This window comes from Petromyzon marinus, chromosome 79, assembly GCF_048934315.1.
Source record: "Petromyzon marinus isolate PM22_M1 ecotype Great Lakes invasive population chromosome 79, UKy_Petmar_22M1.pri1.0, whole genome shotgun sequence".
Taxonomy (NCBI): Eukaryota; Metazoa; Chordata; class Hyperoartia; order Petromyzontiformes; family Petromyzontidae; genus Petromyzon; species Petromyzon marinus.
In genome coordinates, this window is record NC_133745.1 from 19,439,923 (window position 1) to 19,464,880 (window position 24,958).

At 54.2% G+C, this 24,958-nt stretch overlaps 1 protein-coding gene across 1 annotated transcript in view; it reads right to left on the minus strand.

The window, feature by feature from the left end:
* Positions 1-12,443: 12,443 nt before the first annotated feature.
* LOC116938096 (unconventional myosin-Va-like) overlaps positions 12,444-24,958 on the minus strand; it is a 96,351-nt gene continuing 83,836 nt past the window's right edge. The window contains exons 12-13 of the mRNA XM_076056970.1: positions 23,893-23,973; positions 12,444-12,863 (exon numbers count right to left, since the gene is read on the minus strand). Coding sequence (XP_075913085.1) covers positions 12,711-12,863; positions 23,893-23,973 — 234 coding nt within the window. The 3' untranslated portion in view covers positions 12,444-12,710. The remainder of the gene's footprint in view (positions 12,864-23,892; positions 23,974-24,958) is intronic.

Below are 24,958 nucleotides of genomic sequence, written 5' to 3' on the forward strand. Positions count from 1 at the left end.
CTGTGTGTGAGTCTCTCTAGCCTAGAGGTACCCCCAGTGACAGCTGTCCCTGTGTGTGAGTCTAGCCTAGGGGTACCCCCAGTGACAGCTGTCCCTGTGTGTGAGTCTAGCCTAGGGGTACCCCCAGTGACAGCTGTCCCTGTGTGTGAGTCTGGCCTAGGGGCACCCCCAGTGACAGCTGTCCCTGTGTGTGAGTCTAGCCTAGGGGTACCCCTAGTGACAGCTGTCCCTGTGTGTGAGTGTCTCTAGCCTAGGGGCACCCCCAGTGACAGCTGCCCCTGTGTGTGAGTCTCTCTAGCCTAGGGGCACCCCCAGTGACAGCTGTCCCTGTGTGTGAGTCTCTCTAACCTAGGGGCACCCCCAGTGACAGCTGTCCCTGTGTGTGAGTCTCTCTAGCCTAGGGGCACCCCCAGTGACAGCTGTCCCTGTGTGTGAGTCTCTCTAGCCTAGGGGCACCCCAGTGACAGCTGTCCCTGTGTGTGAGTCTAGCCTAGGGGTACCCCCAGTGACAGCTGTCCCTGTGTGTGAGTCTAGCCTAGGGGTACCCCCAGTGACAGCTGTCCCTGTGTGTGAGTCTGGCCTAGGGGCACCCCCAGTGACAGCTGTCCCTGTGTGTGAGTCTAGCCTAGGGGTACCCCTAGTGACAGCTGTCCCTGTGTGTGAGTGTCTCTAGCCTAGGGGCACCCCCAGTGACAGCTGCCCCTGTGTGTGAGTCTCTCTAGCCTAGGGGCACCCCCAGTGACAGCTGTCCCTGTGTGTGAGTCTCTCTAACCTAAGGGCACCCCCAGTGACAGCTGTCCCTGTGTGTGAGTCTCTCTAGCCTAGGGGCACCCCCAGTGACAGCTGTCCCTGTGTGTGAGTCTCTCTAGCCTAGGGGCACCCCAGTGACAGCTGTCCCTGTGTGTGAGTCTCTCTAGCCTAGGGGTACCCCCAGTGACAGCTGTCCCTGTGTGTGAGTCTCTCTAGCCTAGGGGCACCCCCAGTGACAGCTGTCCCTGTGTGTGAGTCTCTCTAGCCTAGGGGTACCCCCAGTGACAGCTGTCCCTGTGTGTGAGTCTGGCCTAGGGGCACCTCCAGTGACAGCTGTCCCTGTGTGTGAGTCTCTCTAGCCTAGGGGCACCCCCAGTGTCAGCTGTCCCTGTGTGTGAGTCTCTCTAGCCTAGAGGCACCCCCAGTGGCAGCTGTCCCTGTGTGTGAGTCTCTCTAGCCTAGGGGCACCCCCAGTGACAGCTGTCCCTGTGTGTGAGTCTCTCTAACCTAGGGGCACCCCCAGTGGCAGCTGTCCCTGTGTGTGAGTCTCTCTAGCCTAGGGGCACCCCCAGTGGCAGCTGTCCCTGTGTGTGAGTCTCTCTAGCCTAGGGGCACCCTCAGTGACAGCTGTCCCTGTGTGTGAGTCTCTCTAGCCTAGGGCCACCCCCAGTGACAGCTGTCCCTGTGTGTGAGTCTCTCTAGCCTAGGGGCACCCCCAGTGACAGCTGTCCCTGTGTGTGAGTCTCTCTAGCCTAGGGGCACCCCCAGTGTCAGCTGTCCCTGTGTGTGAGCCTGGTCTAGGGGCACCCCCAGTGACAGCTGTCCCTGTGTGTGAGTCTCTCTAGCCTAGCGGCACCCCCAGTAGCAGCTGTCCCTGTGTGTGAGTCTCTTTAGCCTAGGGGTACCCCCAGTGACAGCTGTCCCTGTGTGTGAGTCTCTCTAGCCTAGGGGCACCCCCAGTGACAGCTGTCCTTTGTGTGAGTCTCTCTAGCCTGGGGGCACCCCCAGTGACAGCTGTCCCTGTGTGAGTCTCTCTAGCCTAGGGGCACGCCCAGTGACAGCTGTCCCTGTGTGTGAGTCTGGCCTAGCCTAGGGGCACCCCTAGTGACAGCTGTCCCTGTGTGTGAGTCTCTCTAGCCTAGGGGCACCCCCAGTGTCAGCTGTCTCTGTGTGTGAGTCTCTCTAGCCTAGAGGCACCCCCAGTGGCAGCTGTCCCTGTGTGTGAGTCTCTCTAGCCTAGGGGCACCCCCAGTGACAGCTGTCCCTGTGTGTGAGTCTCTCTAACCTAGGCGCACCCCCAGTGGCAGCTGTCCCTGTGTGTGAGTCTCTCTAGCCTAGGGGCACCCCCAGTGGCAGCTGTCCCTGTGTGTGAGTCTCTCTAGCCTAGGGGCACCCTCAGTGACAGCTGTCCCTGTGTGTGAGTCTCTCTAGCCTAGGGCCACCCCCAGTGACAGCTGTCCCTGTGTGTGAGTCTCTCTAGCCTAGGGGCACCCCCAGTGACAGCTGTCCCTGTGTGTGAGTCTCTCTAGCCTAGGGGCACCCCCAGTGTCAGCTGTCCCTGTGTGTGAGCCTGGTCTAGGGGCACCCCCAGTGACAGCTGTCCCTGTGTGTGAGTCTCTCTAGCCTAGCGGCACCCCCAGTGACAGCTGTCCCTGTGTGTGAGTCTCTCTAGCCTAGGGGCACCCCCAGTGGCAGCTGTCCCTGTGTGTGAGTCTCTCTAGCCTAGGGGCACCGCCAGTGACAGCTGTCCCTGTGTGTGAGTCTCTAGCCTAGGGACACCCCCAGTGGCAGCTGTCCCTGTGTGTGAGTCTCTCTAGCCTAGGGGCACCCCTAGTGACAGCTGTCCCTGTGTGTGAGTCTCTCTAGCCTAGGGGCACCCCCAGTGGCAGCTGTCCCTGTGTATGAGTCTGGTCTAGGGGCACCCCCAGTGACAGCTGTCCCTGTGTGTGAGTCTCTCTAGTCTAGGGGCACCCCCAGTGACAGCTGTCCCTGTGTGCGAGTCTCTCTAGCCTAGGGGCACCCCCAGTGACAGCTGTCCCTGTGTGTGAGTCTCTCTAGCCTAGGGGCACCCCCAGTGACAGCTGTCCCTGTGTGTGAGTCTCTCTAGCCTAGGGGCACCCCCAGTGACAGCTGTCTCTGTGTGTGAGTCTCTCTAGCCTAGGGGCACCCCCAGTGACAGCTGTCCCTGTGTGTGAGTCTCTCTAGCCTAGGGGCACCCCCAGTGACAGCTGTCCCTGTGTGTGAGTCTCTCTAGCCTAGGGGCACCCCCAGTGACAGCTGTCTCTGTGTGTGAGTCTCTCTAGCCTAGGGGCACCCCCAGTGTCAGCTGTCCCTGTGTGAGTCTCTCTAGCCTAGGGGCACCCCCAGTGACTGCTGTCCCTGTGTGTGTCTCTCTAGCCTAGGGGCACCCCCAGTTACAGCTGTCCCTGTGTGTGAGTCTGGTCTAGGGGCACCCCAAGTGACAGCTGTCCCTGTGTGTGAGTCTCTCTAGCCTAGGGGCACCCCCAGTGACAGCTGTCCCTGTGTGTGAGTCTCTCTAGCCTAGGGACACCCCCAGTGACAGCTGTCCCTGTGTGTGAGTCTCTCTAGCCTAGGGGCACCCCCAGTGACAGCTGTCCCTGTGTGTGAGTCTCTCTAGCCTAGGGGCACCCCCAGTGGCAGCTGTCCCTGTGTGTGAGTCTCTCTAGCCTAGGGGCACCGCCAGTGACAGCTGTCCCTGTGTGTGAGTCTCTAGCCTAGGGACACCCCCAGTGGCAGCTGTCCCTGTGTGTGAGTCTCTCTAGCCTAGGGGCACCCCTAGTGACAGCTGTCCCTGTGTGTGAGTCTCTCTAGCCTAGGGGCACCCCCAGTGACAGCTGTCCCTGTGTGTGAGTCTCTCTAGCCTAGGGGCACCCCTAGTGACAGCTGTCCCTATGTGTGAGTCTCTCTAGCCTAAGGGCACCCCCAGTGGCAGCTGTCCCTCTGTGTGAGTCTCTCTAGTCTAGGGGCACCCCCAGTGACAGCTGTCCCTGTGTGTGAGTCTCTCTAGCCTAGGGGCACCCCCAGTGGCAGCTGTCCCTGTGTATGAGTCTGGTCTAGGGGCACCCCCAGTGACAGCTGTCCCTGTGTGTGAGTCTCTCTAGTCTAGGGGCACCCCCAGTGACAGCTGTCCCTGTGTGTGAGTCTCTCTAGCCTAGGGGCACCCCCAGTGACAGCTGTCCCTGTGTGTGAGTCTCTCTAGCCTAGGGGCACCCCCAGTGACAGCTGTCCCTGTGTGTGAGTCTCTCTAGCCTAGGGGCACCCCCAGTGACAGCTGTCTCTGTGTGTGAGTCTCTCTAGCCTAGGGGCACCCCCAGTGACAGCTGTCCCTGTGTGTGAGTCTCTCTAGCCTTGGGGCACCCCCAGTGGCAGCTGTCCCTGTGTGTGAGTCTCTCTAGCCTAGGGGCACCCCGAGTGACAGCTGTCCCTGTGTGTGAGTCTCTCTAGCCTAGGGGCACCCCCAGTGACAGCTGTCCCTGTGTGTGAGTCTCTCTAGCCTAGGGGCACCCCCAGTGACAGCTGTCCCTGTGTGTGAGTCTCTTTAGCCTAGGGGCACCCCAAGTGACAGCTGTCCCTGTGTGTGAGTCTCTCTAGCCTAGGGGCACCCCTAGTGACAGCTGTCCCTGTGTGTGAGTCTCTCTAGCCTAGGGGCACCCCAAGTGACAGCTGTCCCTGTGTGTGTCTCTCTAGCCTAGGGGCACCCCCAGTGACAGCTGTCCCTGTGTGTGAGTCTGGTCTAGGGGCACCCCTAGTGACAGCTGTCCCTGTGTGTGAGTCTCTCTAGCCTAGGGGCACCCCAAGTGACAGCTGTCCCTGTGTGTGTCTCTCTAGCCTAGGGGCACCCCCAGTGACAGCTGTCCCTGTGTGTGAGTCTGGTCTAGGGGCACCCCCAGTGACAGCTGTCCCTGTGTGTGAGTCTGCTGCCAGGAGGTTTAGCTTTAACTGCTGCTGCTGCCCCTCCGAATATGCAGCGTTAGGCATCATCGGGGTCCGGGATGGAACCCACGACCTCCCGCGTACCGGGCGAGTTAGTCAACATCCCATCAGGGTCCGGGATGGAACCCACGACCTCCTGCGTAACAGGCGAGGTAGTCAACATCTTATCAGGGTCTGGGTCGAACCCACGACCTCCTGTGTACCAGGCGAGGTGGTCAACATCTCATCAGGGTCTGGGATTGAACCCACGACCTCCTGTGTACCAGGCGAGGTAGTTAACATCTCATCAGGGTCTGGGATTGAACCCACGACCTCCTGCGTACCAGGCGAGGTAGTCAACATCTCATCAGGGTCTGGGATGGAACCCACGACCTCCTGTGTACCAGGCGAGGTAGTCAACATCTCACAGGGTCTGGGATGGAACCCACGACCTCCTGTGTACCAGGCTAGGTGGTCAACATCTCCCGACCAGCTATGAGTCACTCAGCATGCAGTGGTCAGGAAGTTTATTGCACATTGAACAGCAACACGACGAGAGAGACAGAGAGCGATCGGTGTGTGTGTGTGTGAGTGACTTTGTGTTAATATATTAATAAATGTTCACTACGCTAGCGCTACTACCATCACCGCCAAAGTAGCCGCAAGAGTCGACAGCGTCGTCATCAGAGTCGTCATCAGAGTCGTCATCAGTGTCGTCATCAGAGTCGTCGGAGTCGTCATCAGCGTCGTCATCAGCGTCGTCATCAGAGTCGTCATCAGAGTCGTCATCAGAGTCGTCGGAGTCGTCATCAGAGTCGTCATCAGTGTCGTCATCAGTGTTGTCATCAGCGTCGTCATCAGCGTCGTCATCAGCGTCGTCATCAGCGTCGTCATCAGAGTCGTCGGAGTCGTCATCAGAGTCGTCATCAGTGTCGTCATCAGCGTCGTCATCAGAGTCGTCGGAGTCGTCGGAGTCGTCATCAGCGTCGTCATCAGTGTCGTCATCAGCGTCGTCATCAGCGTCGTCATCAGCGTCGTCATCAGCGTCGTCAGTGTCGTCGTCAGCGTCGTCATCAGCGTCGTCATCAGCGTCGTCATCAGCGTCGTCAGTGTCGTCATCAGCGTCGTCATCAGCGTCGTCATCAGCGTCGTCATCAGCGTCGTCGTCAGCGTCGTCATCAGCGTCGTCATCAGCGTCGTCATCAGTGTCATCATCAGTGTCGTCATCAGCGTCGTCGTCAGCGTCGTCATCAGCGTCGTCATCAGCGTCGTCATCAGTGTCATCAGTGTCGTCATCAGTGTCGTCATCAGCGTCGTCGTCAGCGTCGTCGTCAGCGTCGTCATCAGCGTCGTCATCAGAGTCATCAGTGTCGTCATCAGTGTCGTCATCAGTGTCATCATCAGTGTCGTCATCAGCGTCGTCATCAGCGTCGTCAGAGTCGTCATCAGTGTCGTCATCAGTGTCATCATCAGTGTCGTCATCAGCGTCGTCATCAGCGTCGTCAGAGTCGTCATCAGTGTCGTCATCAGCGTCGTCAGAGTCGTCATCAGCGTCGTCATCAGTGTCGTCATCAGCGTCGTCATCAGCGTCGTCAGCAGTGTCATCAGTGTCGTCATCAGCGTCGTCATCAGCGTCGTCATCAGTGTCGTCATCAGCGTCGTCATCAGCGTCGTCAGCAGTGTCATCATCAGCGTCGTCATCAGCATCGTCAGAGTCGTCATCAGCGTCGTCATCAATGTCGTCTTCAGTGTCATCATCAGTGCCATCAGTGTCGTCATCAGTGTCGTCATCAGTGTCGTCATCAGTGTCGTCATCAGTGTCGTCATCAGAGAGAGAGAGGACGACTCAGAGAGAGAGGACGACTCAGAGGACGACTCAGAGAGGACGACTCAGAGGACGACTCAGAGAGAGAGGACGACTCAGAGGACGACTCAGAGAGAGAGAGGACGACTCAGAGAGAGAGGACGACTCAGAGGACGACTCAGAGAGAGAGGACGACTCAGAGAGGACGACTCAGAGAGGACGACTCAGAGAGAGAGAGGACGACTCAGAGGACGACTCAGAGAGGACGACTCAGAGAGAGAGAGGATGACTCAGCACTGCTACCAACAATGTGCTTTCGCTCTGCAGGTCCTCTACATAGGCAGGCGTTGGTTCTAGAGCAAATTCATCACGAGCGGTTACTTTGTATAAATAGATATTGTTGTTGTTGTTGTTAACGTGGGGGGAAATATCGGAGCGCCTGGGGAAAACCCACGAGTGTGAGAAAGGGGGAAACACTCGATCCCATACAGTTGGGGGCACAGAGGGGGCGAGATGGAACAGATGGAGATTAGTCCACCCACGGGTGTAGAAGGGAGTGAGATGGAACAGATGGAGATTAGTCCACCCACGTGTGTAGAAGGGAGCGAGATGTAACAGATGGAGATTAGTCCACACACGTGTGTAGAAGGGAGCGAGATGGAACAGATGGAGATTAGTCCACCCACGTGTGTAGAAGGGAGCGAGATGGAACAGATGGAGATTAGTCCACCCACGGGTGTAGAAGGGAGTGAGATGGAACAGATGGAGATTAGTCCACCCACGGGTGTAGAAGGGAGTGAGATGGAACAGATGGAGATTAGTCCACCCACGTGTGTAGAAGGGAGCGAGATGGAACAGATGGAGATTAGCCCACCCACGGGTGTAGAAGGGAGTGAGATGGAACAGATGGAGATTAGTCCACCCACGTGTGTAGAGGGAGCGAGATGGAACAGATGGAGATTAGTCCACCCACGGGTGTACAAGGGAGTGAGATGGAACAGATGGAGATTAGTCCACACACGGCTGTAGAAGGGAGTGAGATGGAACAGATGGAGATTAGTCCACCCAAGGCATTTGGTTCACGAGCGCTCCGCCTATCGCCCCGCCCCCACCACCCTAGCCCCGCCCACTACTGACAAGCCACGCCCACCCGGTCGCTAGCCCCGCCCACTCCACCGCTCGCCCCCCGGCACTCGTCTGCTAGCTCCGTCCATTAATTCGTCTCCACAGACGTCTCTAACCCCACCCACTTTGCAAATAGCCCCACCCACTAATCCTAGGCTCCACCTACAACATCTCCAACCCCACCCACTTTGCTAATAGCCCCACCCACTAATCCTAGGCTCCACCTACGTCTCTAACCCCACCCACTTTGGTAATAGCACCACCCACTAATCCTAGGCTCCACCTACGTCTCTAACCCCACCCACTTTGCTAACAGCACCACCCACTAATCCTAGGCTCCACCTACGTCTCTGACCCCACCCACTTTGCTAATAGCCCCACCCACTAATTCGAGGCTCCACCTGCAATGTCTCTAAACCCGCCCACTTTTCTACTTGCCTCACCCACTAATTATAGGCTCCGCCCACAATATATCGAACTCCACCCACGTTGCAACAAACCCCAGCTACTAATAGGGCACCACCCACAAAATATCTGACCCCACCCACTTTTGCTAATAGCCACACCCACTAATCCTCGGCTTTACCGACGAATCCTAGGCTCCACCCATAACATCTCTAACCACACCCACTCTGCTACAAGCCCCACCCACTAAGCATAGGCTCCACCCACAATGTCTCTAACCCAACCGAGGCTGCCACCAGCCCCGCCAACTCCACCACCCCGCCCACTGCTCTTAGTCCACGCCCACTCTTCCACTGGCCCCACCCACTAATCATAGGCTCCACCCACTCTGCCACGAGCATTGTACCCACACGGACACCGTGAACCCCACCCACCCACACGGACACCGTGAACCCCACCCACCCACACGGACACCGTGAACCCCACCCACCCACACGGCCATCGTGAACCCCACCCACCCACACGGTCACCGTGAACCCCACCCACCCACACGGTCACCGTGAACCCCACCCACCCACACGTCCACCGTGAACCCCACCCACCCACACGGACACCGTGAACCCCACCCACCCACACGGACACCGTGAACCCCACCCACCCACACGGACACCGTGAACGCCACCCACCCACACGGACACCGTGAACCCCACCCACCCACACGGACACCGTGAACCCCACCCACCCACACGGACACCGTGAACCCCACCCACCCACACGGACATCGTGAACCCCACCCACCCACACGGTCATCGTGAACCCCACCCACCCACACGGACACCGTGAACCCCACCCACCCACACGGACAACGTAAACCCCAGTGACATGGTGGAGGTGGTGGTGGTGGTGGTGGTGGAAGTGGTGGTGGAGGTGGTGTTGGAGGTGGTGGAGGTGGTGGAGGTGGTGTTGGAGGTGGTGGTGGAGGTGGTGGAGGTGGTGGTAGAGGTGGTGGAGGTGGTGGCGGAAGTGGAGGTGGTGGAGGTGGTGGAGGTGGTGGAGGTGGTGGTGGTGGAGGTGGTGGTGGAGGTGGTGGTGGTGGTGGTACGTAGCCGGCTGTAGCTAATTGGAGGAGATGCGGGGGGTGGAGGGAAAATGACAACAAACCGCACAACAACAACAATAACAACAACAATAACAACAACAATAACAACAACAATAACAACAAGCAGCAGTTCTAAACAAATGAGTGGTTGAATGGGTGGGTGAGTTAGTGGGTGGGTGAGTTAGTGGATGAGTGGATGAATGGGTGGGTGAGTGAGTGGGTGAGTGGGTGGGTGAGTGGGTGGGTGGGTGAGTGGGTGAGTGAGTGAGTGAGTGGGTGAGTGAGTGGGTGAGTGGGTGGGTGAGTGGGTGGGTGAGTGAGTGAGTGAGTGGGTGAGTGGGTGGGTGAGTGGGTGGGTCGGTGGGTTAGTGGGTGGGTGAGTGGGTGGGTGGGTGAGTGGGTGGGTGGGTGAGTGGGTGGGTGGGTGAGTTAGTGGATGAGTGGGTGGGTGAGTGAGTAGGTGGGTGGGTGAGTGAGTGGGTGAGTGGGTGGGTGGGTGAGTGGGTGAGCGAGTGGGTGGGTGAGTGGGTGGGCGGGTGAGTGGGTGGGCGAGTGGGTGGGTGAGTGGGTGGGTGAGTGGGTGGGTGAGTGGGTGGGCGGGTGAGTGGGTGGGCGAGTGGGTGGGCGAGTGGGTGGGCGAGTGGGTGGGCGAGTGGGTGGGCGAGTGGGTGGGTGAGTGAGTGAGTGAGTGGGTGGGTGGTTGAGTGAGTGAGTGGGTGAGTGAGTGAGTGGGTGAGTGAGTGAGTGGGTGGGTGAGTGGGTGGGTGAGTGGGTGAGTGGGTGGGTGGGTGAGTGGGTGAGTGGGTGGGTGGGTGGGTGAGTGGGTGGGTGGGTGGGTGAGTGAGTGAGTGAGTGGGTGGGTGGATGAGTGGGTGGGTGAGTGGGTGAGTGGGTGAGTGGGTGGGTGAGTGGGTGGATGAGTTTATTATTGGGTGGGTCATTATGTGTGTGGCTGGATGAGTGTATGACTTTGTACATATGTTAAACCTTTTCACACCGTACATAGCCAACCCTGCTAATTAGAGGTGCCGTGTAGTGCATGGTGTAGTGTACAGTGTAGTGTATAGTGTAGTGTATAGTGTAGTGCATAGTGTAGTGTATAGTGTAGTATGTAGTGTATTGTGTAGTGTATAGTGTAGTGTATAGTAGCGTAGAAGTATAGTAGTGTATTGTGTAGAGTGTAGTGTATAGTAGCGTAGAAGTATAGTAGTGTAGTGTAGAGTGTAGTGTATAGTAGTGTAGTGTATAGTGCAGTGTATAGTATATAGTGTAGTGTATAGTGTAGTGTATAGTATAGTGTATAGTATATAGTGTATAGTATATAGTGTAGTGTATAGTGTAGTGTATAGTGCAGTGTATAGTAGTGTAGTGTATAGTGTAGTGTATAGTGTATAGTATATAGTGTAGTGTATAGTGGAGTGTATAGTGTATAGTAGTGTATAGTGTAGGGTATAGTGTAGTGTTTAGTGTAGTGTATAGTAGTGTATAGTGTAGTGTATAGTATAGTATATAGTAGTGTAGTGTACAGTGTAGTGTATAGTGTAGCATACAGTGTAGTGTACACATCCCACGTGGCCAACCGAGAGAGAGAGAGAGAGAGCTGCGGTTCAAGCACCAGACGCGAGCGCTCCCTCCCAGCGCTCCCTCCCAGCGCTCCCTCCCAGCGCTCCCTCCCAGCGCTCCCTCCCAGCGCTCCCTCCCAGCGCTCCCTCCCAGCGCTCCCTCCCAACGCTCCATCCCAGCGCTCCATCCCAGCGCTCCATCCCAGCGCTCCCTCCCAGCGCTCCCTCCCAGCGCTCCATGCCAGCGCTCCATCCCAACGCTCCATCCCAGCACTCCCTCCCAGCGCTCCCTCCCAGCGCTCCCTCCCAGCGCTCCATCCCAACGCTCCATGCCAGCGCTCCATCCCAACGCTCCATCCCAGCACTCCCTCCCAACGCTCCCTCCCGGCGCTCCCTCCCGGCGCTCCCTCCCGGCGCTCCCTCCCGGCGCTCCCTCCCGGCGCTCCCTCCCAACGCTCCCTCCCAACGCTCCCTCCCAACGCTCCCTCCCAGCGCTCCATCCCAGCGCTCCATCCCAGCGCTCCCTCCCAGCGCTCCCTCCCAGCGCTCCATCCCAACGCTCCCTCCCGGCGCTACCTCCCGGCGCTCCCTCCCGGCGCTCCCTCCCGGCGCTCCCTCCCGGCGCTCCCTCCCAACGCTCCCTCCCAACGCTCCCTCCCAACGCTCCATCCCAGCACTCCCTCCCAGCGCTCCCTCCCAACGCTCCCTCCCAGCACTCCCTCCCAGCGCTCCCTCCCAACGCTCCTTCTCAACGCTCCCCTCCCAACGCTCCATCCCCGGCACTCCCTCCCGGCGCTCCATCCCAGCGCTCCCCTATCGCTCCCTCCCGGCGCTCCATCCCGGTGCTCCCTCCCAGCGCTCCATCCCAACACTCCCTCCCAGCGCTCCATCCCAACACTCCATCCCAGCGCTCCATCCCAACGCTTCATCCCAGCGCTCCCTCCCAGCGCTCCATCCCAACGCTCCATCCCAGCGCTCCATCCCAACGCTCCATCCCGGCGCTCCCTCCCAGCGCTCCCTCCCAGCGCTCCATCCCAACACTCCCTCCCAACGCTCCCTCCCAGCGCTCCATCCCAACGCTCCATCCCAACGCTCCCTCCCGGCGCTCCCTCCCGGCGCTCCCTCCCAACGCTCCCTCCCAGCGCTCCATCCCAACACTCCCTCCCAGCGCTCCATCCCAACACTCCATCCCAGCGCTCCATCCCAACGCTTCATCCCAGCGCTCCCTCCCAGCGCTCCATCCCAACGCTCCCTTCCGGCGCTCCCTCCCGGCGCTCCCTCCCGGCGCTCCATCCCAACGCTCCCTCCCGGCGCTCCATCCCGGCGCTCCATCCCAGCGCTCCATCCCAACACTCCATCTCAACGCTCCCTCCCAACACTCCATCCCAACACTCCATCCCAACACTCCATCCCAACGCTCCATCCCAACACTCCATCCCAACACTCCCTCCCAACGCTCCATCCCAACGCTTCATCCCAGCGCTCCCTCCCAGCGCTCCATCCCAACGCTCCATCCCAACGCTCCCTCCCAACGCTCCCTCCCAGCGCTCCATCCCAACGCTCCATCCCAACGCTCCATCCCAACGCTCCCTCCCAGCGCTCCATCCCAGCGCTCCATCCCAACGCTCCATCCCAACGCTCCCTCCCAGCGCTCCATCCCAGCGCTCCATCCCAACACTCCATCCCAGCGCTCCATCCCAACACTCCCTCCCAACGCTCCCTCCCAGCGCTCCATCCCAACGCTCCATCCCAACGCTCCCTCCCGGCGCTCCCTCCCGGCGCTCCCTCCCGGAGCTCCATCCCAACGCTCCCTCCCGGCGCTCCATTCCGGCGCTCCATCCCAGCGCTCCATCCCAACACTCCATCTCAACGCTCCCTCCCAACGCTCCATCCCAACACTCCATCCCAACACTCCATCCCAACACTCCATCCCAACGCTCCATCCCAACACTCCATCCCAACACTCCCTCCCAACGCTCCATCCCGGCGCTCCATCCCAGCGCTCCCTCCCGGCGCTCCCTCCCGGCGCTCCTCAGACGCGAGTGAGGAAGCCGAGGTTCATGCTGGCGGGGATGTGCAGGGTCTCGAGGCCCAGCGGCGAGGGGTTGAAGGGGAACGTCACGGGGAAGATGAATTTGACGTCCTGCAGGAGCTGCGGGGAATCCTTGCGGTCACGGAGACGCTCCTGGGTCGGAACGCGGGGAGGCGGACACAGCGGGAATGTTGGGGCGGGGGTGGGGGGAGGGAATGTTGGGGCGGGGTGGGGGGAGGGAATGTTGGAGGGGGGGTGGGGGGAGGGAATGTTGGGGGAGAGAAACTGGGAATGTTGTGGTTGTAAAGGCGTGTGATGCTGTGGGAGTGAGTGAGGGATTGAGTGAGTGAGTGTTGTGAGTGTTGTGAGTGAGGGAGTGAGTGAGTGAGTGTTGTGAGGGAGGGAGGGAGTGAGGGAGTGAGTGAGTGAGTGAGTGAGGGAATGAGTGAGTGAGTGAGGGAGTGAGTGGGTGGGTGAGTGAGTGAGGGAGGGAGTGAGGGAGTGAGGGAGTGAGTGAGGGAGTGAGGGAGGGAGTGAGTGAGTGAGGGAGTGAGTGAGTGAGTGAGGGAGTGAGTGAGGGAGTGAGTGAGTGAGGGAGTGAGTGAGGGAGTGAGAGAGTGAGGGAGGGAGTGAGGGAGTGAGGGAGGGAGTGAGGAGTGAGAGAGTGAGAGAGTGAGGGAGTGAGTGAGTGAGGGAGGGAGTGAGGGAGTGAGAGAGTGAGGGAGGGAGTGAGGGAGTGAGGGAGGGAGTGAGGGAGTGAGTGAGGGAGTGTTGTGAGGGAGTGAGTGAGTGAGTGAGTGAGGGAGGGAGTGAGGGAGTGAGGGAGTGAGTGAGTGAGTGAGGGAGTGAGGGAGGGAGGGAGTGAGTGAGTGAGTGAGGGAGTGAGGGAGGGAGTGAGTGAGTGAGGGAGTGAGTGAGTGAGTGAGGGAGTGAGTGAGGGAGTGTGTGAGTGAGTGAGTGAGGGAGGGAGTGAGGGAGTGAGAGAGTGAGGGAGGGAGTGAGGGAGTGAGGGAGGGAGTGAGGGAGTGAGTGAGTGAGGGAGTGTAGTGAGGGAGTGAGGGAGGGAGTGAGGGAGTGAGGGAGTGAGAGAGTGAGGGAGGGAGTGAGGGAGTGAGGGAGGGAGTGAGGGAGTGAGGGAGGGAGTGAGGGAGTGAGTGAGTGAGTGAGGGAGTGTAGTGAGGGAGTGAGTGAGTGAGTGTTGTGAGGGAGTGAGTGAGTGAGGGAGGGAGGGAGTGAGGGAGTGAGTGAGTGAGTGAGTGAGGGAGGGAGTGAGTGAGTGAGTGAGGGAGTGAGGGAGGGAGTGAGTGAGTGAGGGAGTGAGTGAGTGAGGGAGTTAGTGAGTGAGTGAGGGAGTGAGTGAGGGAGTGTGTGAGTGAGTGAGTGAGGGAGTGAGGGAGTGAGAGAGTGAGGGAGGGAGTGAGGGAGTGAGGGAGGGAGTGAGGGAGTGAGTGAGTGAGGGAGTGTTGTGAGGGAGTGTTGTGAGGGAGTGAGGGAGGGAGTGAGTGAGGGAGTGAGTGAGTGAGTGTTGTGAGTGAGTGAGTGAGTGTTGTGAGTGTTGTGAGTGAGTGTTGTGAGTGTTGTGAGTGAGTGTTGTGAGTGAGTGAGTGTTGTGAGTGAGTGTTGTGAGTGAGTGTTGTGAGTGAGTGAGTGTTGTGAGTGTTGTGAGTGTTGTGAGTGAGTGAGTGTTGTGAGTGAGTGAGTGAGTGGTGTGAGTGAGTGTTGTGAGTGAGTGTTGTGAGTGAGTGTTGTGAGTGAGTGAGTGTTGTGAGTGAGTGTTGTGAGTGAGTGTTGTGAGGGAGGGAGTGAGTGAGTGTTGTGAGTGAGTGTTGTGAGTGAGTGTTGTGAGTGAGTGTTGTGAGGGAGTGTTTTGAGTGAGTGTTGTGAGTGAGTGAGTGTTGTGAGTGAGTGTTGTGAGTGAGTGAGTGAGTGTTGTGAGTGTTGTGAGTGAGTGAGTGAGTGTTGTGAGTGAGTGTTGTGAGTGAGTGAGTGTTGTGAGTGAGTGAGTGTTGTGAGTGTTGTGAGTGTTGTGAGTGAGTGAGTGTTGTGAGTGAGTGAGTGTTGTGAGTGAGTGAGTGTTGTGAGTGAGTGAGTGTTGTGAGGGAATGAGTGTTGTGAGTGAGTGTTGTGAGTGAGTGAGTGTTGTGAGTGTTGTGAGTGAGTGAGTGAGTGTTGTGAGTGAGTGTTGTGAGTGAGTGAGTGTTGTGAGTGAGTGTTGTGAGTGAGTGTTGTGAGTTGTTGTGAGTGAGTGTTGTGAGTGAGTGTTGTGAGTGTTGTGAGTGAGTGAGTGTTGTGAGTGAGTGAGTGAGTATTGTGAGTGTTGTGAGTGTTGTGAGTGTTGTGAGTGTTGTGAGTGAGTGTTGTGAGTGAGTGAGTGTTGTGAGTGAGTGAGTGTTGTGAGTGAGTGTTGTGAGTGAGTGTTGTGAGTGAGTGAGTGAGTGTTGTGAGTGTTGTGAGTGAGTGCTGTGAGTGAGTGTTGTGAGTGAGTGTTGTGAGTGAGTGAGTGTTGTGAGTGAGTGAGTGTTGTGAGTGAGTGAGTGTTGTGAGTGAGTGTGTGTTGTGAGTGAGTGAGTGTTGTGAGTGAGTGTTGTGAGTGAGTGTTGTGAGTGTTGTGAGTGAGTGAGTGTTGTGAGTGAGTGAGTGTTGTGAGTGAGTGTTGTGAGTGTTGTGAGTGTTGTGAGTGAGTGTTGTGAGTGAGTGAGTGTTGTGAGTGAGTGAGTGTTGTGAGTGAGTGTTGTGAGTGAGTGAGTGTTGTGAGTGAGTGTTGTGAGTGAGTGTTGTGAGTGAGTGTTGTGAGTGAGTGAGTGAGTGTTGTGAGTGAGTGTTGTGAGTGAGTGTTGTGAGTGAGTGAGTGAGTGTTGTGAGTGAGTGAGTGTTGTGAGTGAGTGTTGTGAGTGAGTGTTGTGAGTGTTGTGAGTGAGTGTTGTGAGTGAGTGTTGTGAGTGTTGTGAGTGAGTGAGTGTTGTGAGTGAGTGAGTGAGTGTTGTGAGTGAGTGTTGTGAGTGTTGTGAGTGTTGTGAGTGAGTGTTGTGAGTGAGTGAGTGTTGTGAGTGAGTGTTGTGAGTGAGTGTTGTGAGTGAGTGTTGTGAGTGAGTGTTGTGAGTGTTGTGAGTGAGTGTTGTGAGTGAGTGTTGTGAGTGAGTGAGTGTTGTGAGTGAGTGTTGTGAGTGAGTGAGTGTTGTGAGTGAGTGTTGTGAGTGAGTGAGTGTTGTGAGTGAGTGTTGTGAGTGAGTGTTGTGAGTGAGTGAGTGTTGTGAGTGTTGTGAGTGAGTGTTGTGAGTGAGTGAGTGTTGTGAGTGAGTGTTGTGAGTGTTGTGAGTGAGTGTTGTGAGTGTTGTGAGTGAGTGAGTGTTGTGAGTGAGTGTTGTGATTGTTGTGAGTGAGTGTTGTGAGTGTTGTGAGTGAGTGTTGTGAGTGAGTGTTGTGAGTGAGTGTTGTGAGTGAGTGAGTGTTGTGAGTGTTGTGAGTGAGTGTTGTGAGTGAGTGTTGTGAGTGAGTGAGTGTTGTGAGTGAGTGTTGTGAGTGAGTGAGTGTTGTGAGTGTTGTGAGTGAGTGAGTGTTGTGAGTGAGTGAGTGAGTGTTGTGAGTGAGTGTTGTGAGTGTTGTGAGTGTTGTGAGTGAGTGTTGTGAGTGAGTGAGTGTTGTGAGTGAGTGTTGTGAGTGAGTGTTGTGAGTGAGTGTTGTGAGTGAGTGTTGTGAGTGTTGTGAGTGAGTGTTGTGAGTGAGTGAGTGTTGTGAGTGAGTGTTGTGAGTGAGTGAGTGTTGTGAGTGAGTGTTGTGAGTGAGTGAGTGTTGTGAGTGAGTGTTGTGAGTGAGTGTTGTGAGTGAGTGAGTGTTGTGAGTGTTGTGAGTGAGTGTTGTGAGTGAGTGAGTGTTGTGAGTGAGTGTTGTGAGTGTTGTGAGTGAGTGTTGTGAGTGTTGTGAGTGAGTGAGTGTTGTGAGTGAGTGTTGTGATTGTTGTGAGTGAGTGTTGTGAGTGTTGTGAGTGAGTGTTGTGAGTGAGTGTTGTGAGTGAGTGTTGTGAGTGAGTGAGTGTTGTGAGTGTTGTGAGTGAGTGTTGTGAGTGAGTGTTGTGAGTGAGTGAGTGTTGTGAGTGAGTGAGTGTTGTGAGTGTTGTGAGTGAGTGAGTGTTGTGAGTGAGTGTTGTGAGTGAGTGTTGTGAGTGAGTGAGTGTTGTGAGTGTTGTGAGTGAGTGTTGTGAGTGAGTGTTGTGAGTGAGTGTTGTGAGTGTTGTGAGTGTTGTGAGTGAGTGTTGTGAGTGTTGTGAGTGAGTGGTGTGAGTGAGTGAGTGAGTGTTGTGAGTGTTGTGAGTGAGTGAGTGTTGTGAGTGTTGTGAGTGAGTGTTGTAAGTGTTGTGAGTGAGTGAGTGAGTGTTGTGAGTGAGTGTTGTGAGTGAGTGTTGTGAGTGTTGTGAGTGTTGTGAGTGAGTGAGTGTTGTGAGTGAGTGAGTGAGTGTTGTGAGTGAGTGAGTGTTGTGAGTGAGTGAGTGTTGTGAGTGAGTGTTGTGAGTGTTGTGAGTGAGTGAGTGTTGTGAGTGTTGTGAGTGAGTGAGTGTTGTGAGTGAGTGTTGTGAGTGAGTGTTGTGAGTGTTGTGAGTGTTGTGAGTGAGTGAGTGTTGTGAGTGAGTGAGTGTTGTGAGTGAGTGAGTGTTGTGAGTGAGTGTTGTGAGTGTTGTGAGTGAGTGAGTGGTGTGAGTGAGTGTTGTGAGTGAGTGAGTGTTGTGAGTGAGTGTTGTGAGTGAGTGTTGTGAGTGTTGTGAGTGAGTGAGTGTTGTGAGTGAGTGTTGTGAGTGAGTGTTGTGAGTGTTGTGAGTGAGTGAGTGTTGTGAGTGAGTGAGTGTTGTGAGTGAGTGAGTGTTGTGAGTGAGTGAGTGTTGTGAGTGAGTGAGTGTTGTGAGTGAGTGTTGTGAGTGAGTGTTGTGAGTGAGTGTTGTGAGTGAGTGAGTGTTGTGAGTGTTGTGAGTGAGTGAGTGTTGTGAGTGTTGTGAGTGAGTGTTGTGAGTGAGTGTTGTGAGTGAGTGAGTGTTGTGAGTGAGTGTTGTGAGTGAGTGAGTGTTGTGAGTAAGTGTTGTGAGTGAGTGAGTGTTGTGAGTGAGTGTTGTGAGTGTTGTGAGTGTTGTGAGTGTTGTGAGTGAGTGTTGTGAGTGAGTGAGTGTTGTGAGTGAGTGAGTGTTGTGAGTGAGTGTTGTGAGTGAGTGAGTGTTGTGAGTGAGTGTTGTGAGTGAGTGAGTGTTGTGAGTGAGTGAGTGTTGTGAGTGAGTGAGTGTTGTGAGTGAGTGAGTGTTGTGAGTGAGTGAGTGTTGTGAGTGAGAGCTGTGAGTGTTGTGAGTGAGTGTTGTGAGTGAGTGTTGTGAGTGAGTGTTGTGAGTGAGTGTTGTGAGTGAGTGAGTGAGTGTTGTGAGTGAGTGAGTGTTGTGAGTGAGTGTTGTGAGTGTTGTGAGTGAGTGAGTGTTGTGAGTGAGTGAGTGTTGTGAGTGAGTGTTGTGAGTGAGTGAGTGCTGTGAGTGTTGTGAGTGAGTGTTGTGAGTGAGTGTTGTGAGTGAGTGAGTGTTGTGAGTGAGTGAGTGTTGTGAGTGAGTGTTGTGAGTGTTGTGAGTGAGTGTTGTGAGTGTTGTGAGTGAGTGAGTGTTGTGAGTGAGTGTTGTGAGTGTTGTGAGTGAGTGTTGTGAGTGAGTGAGTGTTGTGAGTGAGTGAGTGTTGTGAGTGAGTGTTGTGAGTGAGTGTTGTGAGTGAGTGTTGTGAGTGTTGTGAGTGAGTGTTGTGAGTGAGTGAGTGTTGTGAGTGAGTGAGTGTTGTGAGTGAGTGAGTGTTGTGAGTGAGTGAGTGTTGTGAGTGAGTGTTGTGAGTGAGTGAGTGTTGTGAGTGAGTGTTGTGAGTGAGTGAGTGTTGTGAGTGAGTGTTGTGAGTGAGTGTTGTGAGTGAGTGTTGTGAGTGTTGTGAGTGAGTGTTGTGAGTGAGTGAGTGTTGTGAGTGAGTGTTGTGAGTGTTGTGAGTGAGTGTTGTGAGTGTTGTGAGTGAGTGAGTGTTGTGAGTGAGTGTTGTGAGTGTTGTGAGTGAGTGTTGTGAGTGTTGTGAGTGAGTGTTGTGAGTGAGTGTTGTGAGTGAGTGTTGTGAGTGAGTGAGTGTTGTGAGTGTTGTGAGTGAGTGTTGTGAGTGAGTGTTGTGAGTGAGTGAGTGTTGTGAGTGAGTGTTGTGAGTGAGTGAGTGTTGTGAGTGTTGTGAGTGTTGTGAGTGAGTGAGTGTTGTGAGTGAGTGTTGTGAGTGAGTGTTGTGAGTGAGTGAGTGTTGTGAGTGTTGTGAGTGAGTGTTGTGAGTGAGTGTTGTGAGTGAGTGTTGTGAGTGTTGTGAGTGTTGTGAGTGAGTGTTGTGAGTGTTGTGAGTGAGTGTTGTGAGTGAGTGAGTGAGTGAGTGTTGTGAGTGTTGTGAGTGAGTGAGTGTTGTGAGTGAGTGAGTGTTGTGAGTGAGTGTTGTGAGTGAGTGTTGTGAGTGTTGTGAGTGAGTGAGTGTTGTGAGTGAGTGAGTGTTGTGAGTGAGTGTTGTGAGTGAGTGTTGTGAGTGTTGTGAGTGAGTGAGTGTTGTGAGTGTTGTGAGTGAGTGTTGTGAGTGTTGTGAGTGAGTGAGTGAGTGTTGTGAGTGAGTGTTGTGAGTGAGTGTTGTGAGTGTTGTGAGTGTTGTGAGTGAGTGAGTGTTGTGAGTGAGTGAGTGTTGTGAGTGAGTGAGTGAGTGTTGTGAGTGAGTGAGTGTTGTGAGTGAGTGTTGTGAGTGTTGTGAGTGAGTGAGTGTTGTGAGTGAGTGTTGTGAGTGTTGTGAGTGAGTGAGTGTTGTGAGTGAGTGTTGTGAGTGAGTGTTGTGAGTGTTGTGAGTGAGTGAGTGTTGTGAGTGAGTGTTGTGAGTGTTGTGAGTGAGTGTTGTGAGTGTTGTGAGTGAGTGAGTGTTGTGAGTGAGTGAGTGTTGTGAGTGAGTGTTGTGAGTGAGTGAGTGTTGTGAGTGAGTGAGTGTTGTGAGTGAGTGTTGTGAGTGAGTGTTGTGAGTGAGTGTTGTGAGTGAGTGAGTGTTGTGAGTGTTGTGAGTGAGTGTTGTGAGTGTTGTGAGTGAGTGTTGTGAGTGAGTGTTGTGAGTGAGTGAGTGTTGTGAGTGAGTGTTGTGAGTGAGTGAGTGTTGTGAGTGAGTGTTGTGAGTGAGTGAGTGTTGTGAGTGAGTGTTGTGAGTGAGTGTTGTGAGTGAGTGTTGTGAGTGTTGTGAGTGAGTGTTGTGAGTGAGTGAGTGTTGTGAGTGAGTGAGTGTTGTGAGTGAGTGTTGTGAGTGAGTGAGTGTTGTGAGTGAGTGTTGTGAGTGAGTGAGTGTTGTGAGTGAGTGAGTGTTGTGAGTGAGTGAGTGTTTTGAGTGAGTGAGTGTTGTGAGTGTTGTGAGTGAGTGTTGTGAGTGAGTGTTGTGAGTGAGTGTTGTGAGTGAGTGAGTGTTGTGAGTGAGTGTTGTGAGTGTTGTGAGTGAGTGAGTGTTGTGAGTGAGTGAGTGTTGTGAGTGAGTGTTGTGAGTGAGTGAGTGCTGTGAGTGTGTGAGTGAGTGTTGTGAGTGAGTGAGTGTTTGTGAGTGAGTGAGTGTTGTGAGTGAGTGAGTGTTGTGAGTGAGTGTTGTGAGTGTTGTGAGTGAGTGAGTGTTGTGAGTGAGTGTTGTGAGTGTTGTGAGTGAGTGAGTGTTGTGAGTGAGTGAGTGTTGTGAGTGAGTGAGTGTTGTGAGTGAGTGTTGTGAGTGTTGTGAGTGAGTGAGTGTTGTGAGTGAGTGAGTGTTGTGAGTGAGTGAGTGTTGTGAGTGAGTGTTGTGAGTGATTGTTGTGAGTGATTGAGTGAGTGTTGTGATTGTTGTGAGTGAGTGAGTGTTGTGAGTGTTGTGAGTGTTGTGAGTGAGTGAGTGTTGTGAGTGAGTGTTGTGAGTGAGTGTTGTGAGTGTTGTGAGTGAGTGAGTGTTGTGAGTGAGTGTTGTGAGTGAGTGTTGTGAGTGTTGTGAGTGAGTGAGTGTTGTGAGTGAGTGAGTGTTGTGAGTGAGTGAGTGTTGTGAGTGAGTGAGTGTTGTGAGTGAGTGAGTGTTGTGAGTGAGTGTTGTGAGTGAGTGTTGTGAGTGAGTGTTGTGAGTGAGTGAGTGTTGTGAGTGTTGTGAGTGAGTGAGTGTTGTGAGTGTTGTGAGTGAGTGTTGTGAGTGAGTGTTGTGAGTGAGTGAGTGTTGTGAGTGAGTGTTGTGAGTGAGTGAGTGTTGTGAGTAAGTGTTGTGAGTGAGTGAGTGTTGTGAGTGAGTGTTGTGAGTGTTGTGAGTGTTGTGAGTGTTGTGAGTGAGTGTTGTGAGTGAGTGAGTGTTGTGAGTGAGTGAGTGTTGTGAGTGAGTGTTGTGAGTGAGTGAGTGTTGTGAGTGAGTGTTGTGAGTGAGTGAGTGTTGTGAGTGAGTGAGTGTTGTGAGTGAGTGAGTGTTGTGAGTGAGTGAGTGTTGTGAGTGAGTGAGTGTTGTGAGTGAGAGCTGTGAGTGTTGTGAGTGAGTGTTGTGAGTGAGTGTTGTGAGTGAGTGTTGTGAGTGAGTGTTGTGAGTGAGTGAGTGAGTGTTGTGAGTGAGTGAGTGTTGTGAGTGAGTGTTGTGAGTGTTGTGAGTGAGTGAGTGTTGTGAGTGAGTGAGTGTTGTGAGTGAGTGTTGTGAGTGAGTGAGTGCTGTGAGTGTTGTGAGTGAGTGTTGTGAGTGAGTGTTGTGAGTGAGTGAGTGTTGTGAGTGAGTGAGTGTTGTGAGTGAGTGTTGTGAGTGTTGTGAGTGAGTGTTGTGAGTGTTGTGAGTGAGTGAGTGTTGTGAGTGAGTGTTGTGAGTGTTGTGAGTGAGTGTTGTGAGTGAGTGAGTGTTGTGAGTGAGTGAGTGTTGTGAGTGAGTGTTGTGAGTGAGTGTTGTGAGTGAGTGTTGTGAGTGAGTGTTGTGAGTGTTGTGAGTGAGTGTTGTGAGTGAGTGAGTGTTGTGAGTGAGTGAGTGTTGTGAGTGAGTGAGTGTTGTGAGTGAGTGTTGTGAGTGAGTGTTGTGAGTGAGTGAGTGTTGTGAGTGAGTGTTGTGAGTGAGTGAGTGTTGTGAGTGAGTGTTGTGAGTGAGTGTTGTGAGTGAGTGTTGTGAGTGTTGTGAGTGAGTGTTGTGAGTGAGTGAGTGTTGTGAGTGAGTGTTGTGAGTGTTGTGAGTGAGTGTTGTGAGTGTTGTGAGTGAGTGAGTGTTGTGAGTGAGTGTTGTGAGTGTTGTGAGTGAGTGTTGTGAGTGTTGTGAGTGAGTGTTGTGAGTGAGTGTTGTGAGTGAGTGTTGTGAGTGAGTGAGTGTTGTGAGTGTTGTGAGTGAGTGTTGTGAGTGAGTGTTGTGAGTGAGTGAGTGTTGTGAGTGAGTGTTGTGAGTGAGTGAGTGTTGTGAGTGTTGTGAGTGTTGTGAGTGAGTGAGTGTTGTGAGTGAGTGTTGTGAGTGAGTGTTGTGAGTGAGTGAGTGTTGTGAGTGTTGTGAGTGAGTGTTGTGAGTGAGTGTTGTGAGTGAGTGTTGTGAGTGTTGTGAGTGTTGTGAGTGAGTGTTGTGAGTGTTGTGAGTGAGTGTTGTGAGTGAGTGAGTGAGTGTTGTGAGTGTTGTGAGTGAGTGAGTGTTGTGAGTGAGTGAGTGTTGTGAGTGAGTGTTGTGAGTGAGTGTTGTGAGTGTTGTGAGTGAGTGAGTGTTGTGAGTGAGTGAGTGTTGTGAGTGAGTGTTGTGAGTGAGTGTTGTGAGTGTTGTGAGTGAGTGAGTGTTGTGAGTGTTGTGAGTGAGTGTTGTGAGTGTTGTGAGTGAGTGAGTGAGTGTTGTGAGTGAGTGTTGTGAGTGAGTGTTGTGAGTGTTGTGAGTGTTGTGAGTGAGTGAGTGTTGTGAGTGAGTGAGTGTTGTGAGTGAGTGAGTGAGTGTTGTGAGTGAGTGAGTGTTGTGAGTGAGTGTTGTGAGTGTTGTGAGTGAGTGAGTGTTGTGAGTGAGTGTTGTGAGTGTTGTGAGTGAGTGAGTGTTGTGAGTGAGTGTTGTGAGTGAGTGTTGTGAGTGTTGTGAGTGAGTGAGTGTTGTGAGTGAGTGTTGTGAGTGTTGTGAGTAGTGTTGTGAGTGTTGTGAGTGATGAGTGAGTGTTGTGAGTGAGTGAGTGTTGTGAGTGAGTGTTGTGAGTGAGTGAGTGTTGTGAGTGAGTGAGTGTTGTGAGTGAGTGTTGTGAGTGAGTGTTGTGAGTGAGTGTTGTGAGTGAGTGAGTGTTGTGAGTGTTGTGAGTGAGTGTTGTGAGTGTGTGAGTGAGTGTTGTGAGTGAGTGTTGTGAGTGAGTGAGTGTTGTGAGTGAGTGTTGTGAGTGAGTGAGTGTTGTGAGTGAGTGTTGTGAGTGAGTGAGTGTTGTGAGTGAGTGTTGTGAGTGAGTGTTGTGAGTGAGTGTTGTGAGTGTTGTGAGTGAGTGTTGTGAGTGAGTGAGTGTTGTGAGTGAGTGAGTGTTGTGAGTGAGTGTTGTGAGTGAGTGAGTGTTGTGAGTGAGTGTTGTGAGTGAGTGAGTGTTGTGAGTGAGTGAGTGTTGTGAGTGAGTGAGTGTTTGAGTGAGTGAGTGTTGTGAGTGTTGTGAGTGTTGTGAGTGAGTGTTGTGAGTGAGTGTTGTGAGTGAGTGTTGTGAGTGAGTGAGTGTTGTGAGTGAGTGTTGTGAGTGTTGTGAGTGAGTGAGTGTTGTGAGTGAGTGAGTGTTGTGAGTGAGTGTTGTGAGTGAGTGAGTGCTGTGAGTGTTGTGAGTGAGTGTTGTGAGTGAGTGAGTGTTGTGAGTGAGTGAGTGTTGTGAGTGAGTGAGTGTTGTGAGTGAGTGTTGTGAGTGTTGTGAGTGAGTGAGTGTTGTGAGTGAGTGTTGTGAGTGTTGTGAGTGAGTGAGTGTTGTGAGTGAGTGAGTGTTGTGAGTGAGTGAGTGTTGTGAGTGAGTGAGTGTTGTGAGTGAGTGTTGTGAGTGTTGTGAGTGAGTGAGTGTTGTGAGTGAGTGAGTGTTGTGAGTGAGTGTTGTGAGTGATTGTTGTGAGTGTTGTGAGTGATTGAGTGAGTGTTGTGATTGTTGTGAGTGAGTGAGTGTTGTGAGTGTTGTGAGTGAGTGAGTGTTGTGAGTGTAGTGACTGTTGTGAGTGATTGTTGTGAGTGTTGTGAGTGATTGAGTGAGTGTTGTGGACCTGGATGTTCTTGATGAACGTGACGGTGACCCGTTCCTCAAACTCGTTGACGGGAGTGTACAGGTTCAGGATCTTGATGATCTGTGGCAGATAAAGACAAAGCTTACCCAGGTAGCCTCCAGCAGGGATATGGGGGCAAGTGCTGAGACACAGACAAAGCTCCCCCAGGTGGCCTCTAGCAGGGCTGTAGGGACAAGTGCTGAGACACAGATAAAGCTCCCCCCAGGTAGCCTCTAGCAGGGCTATAGGGGCAAGTGCTGAGACACAGACAAAGCTCCCCCAGGTAGCCTCTAGCAGGGCTGTAGGGGCAAGTGCAGTGTCAGTCGCGAGTAGCACCACCTATGATGTACACACAGACAAAGCTCCCCCAGGCAGCCTCTGGCAGGGCTGTAGGGGCAAGTGCTGCTATTATTATATGTATAGAGAGTAGGTGGTAGGCGGAGCACGTGGTACAGAGGTTAGGTGGTACAGAGGGTAGGTGGTAGGTGGAGCACGTGGTAGGTGGAGCCCGTGGTACAGAGAGTAGGTGGTAGGTGGAGCACGTGGTAGGTGGAGCACGTGGTACAGAGAGTAGGTGGTAGGTGGAGCACGTGGTACAGAGAGCACGTGGTAGGTGGAGCACGTGGTACAGAGGGTAGGTGGTAGGGGTAGTGAGTCACCTGTGGCGTGGTGAGGGCTCTACACGTGTCACAGATGGCCTGGGTGGTACAGAGGGTAGGTGGTAGGTGGAGCACGTGGTACAGAGAGCACGTGGTACAGAGAGCACGTGGTACAGAGAGCACGTGGTACAGAGAGCACGTGGTACAGAGAGCACGTGGTACAGAGGGTAGGTGGTAGGTGGAGCACGTGGTACAGAGAGCACGTGGTACACAGGGTAGGTGGTAGGGGTAGTGAGTCACCTGGGGCGTGGTGAGGGCTGTACACGTGTCACAGATGGCCTGGGTGGTACAGAGGGTAGGTGGTAGGTGGAGCACGTGGTACAGAGAGCACGTGGTACAGAGGGTAGGTGGTAGGTGGAGCACGTGGTACAGAGAGCACGTGGTACAGAGAGCACGTGGTACAGAGA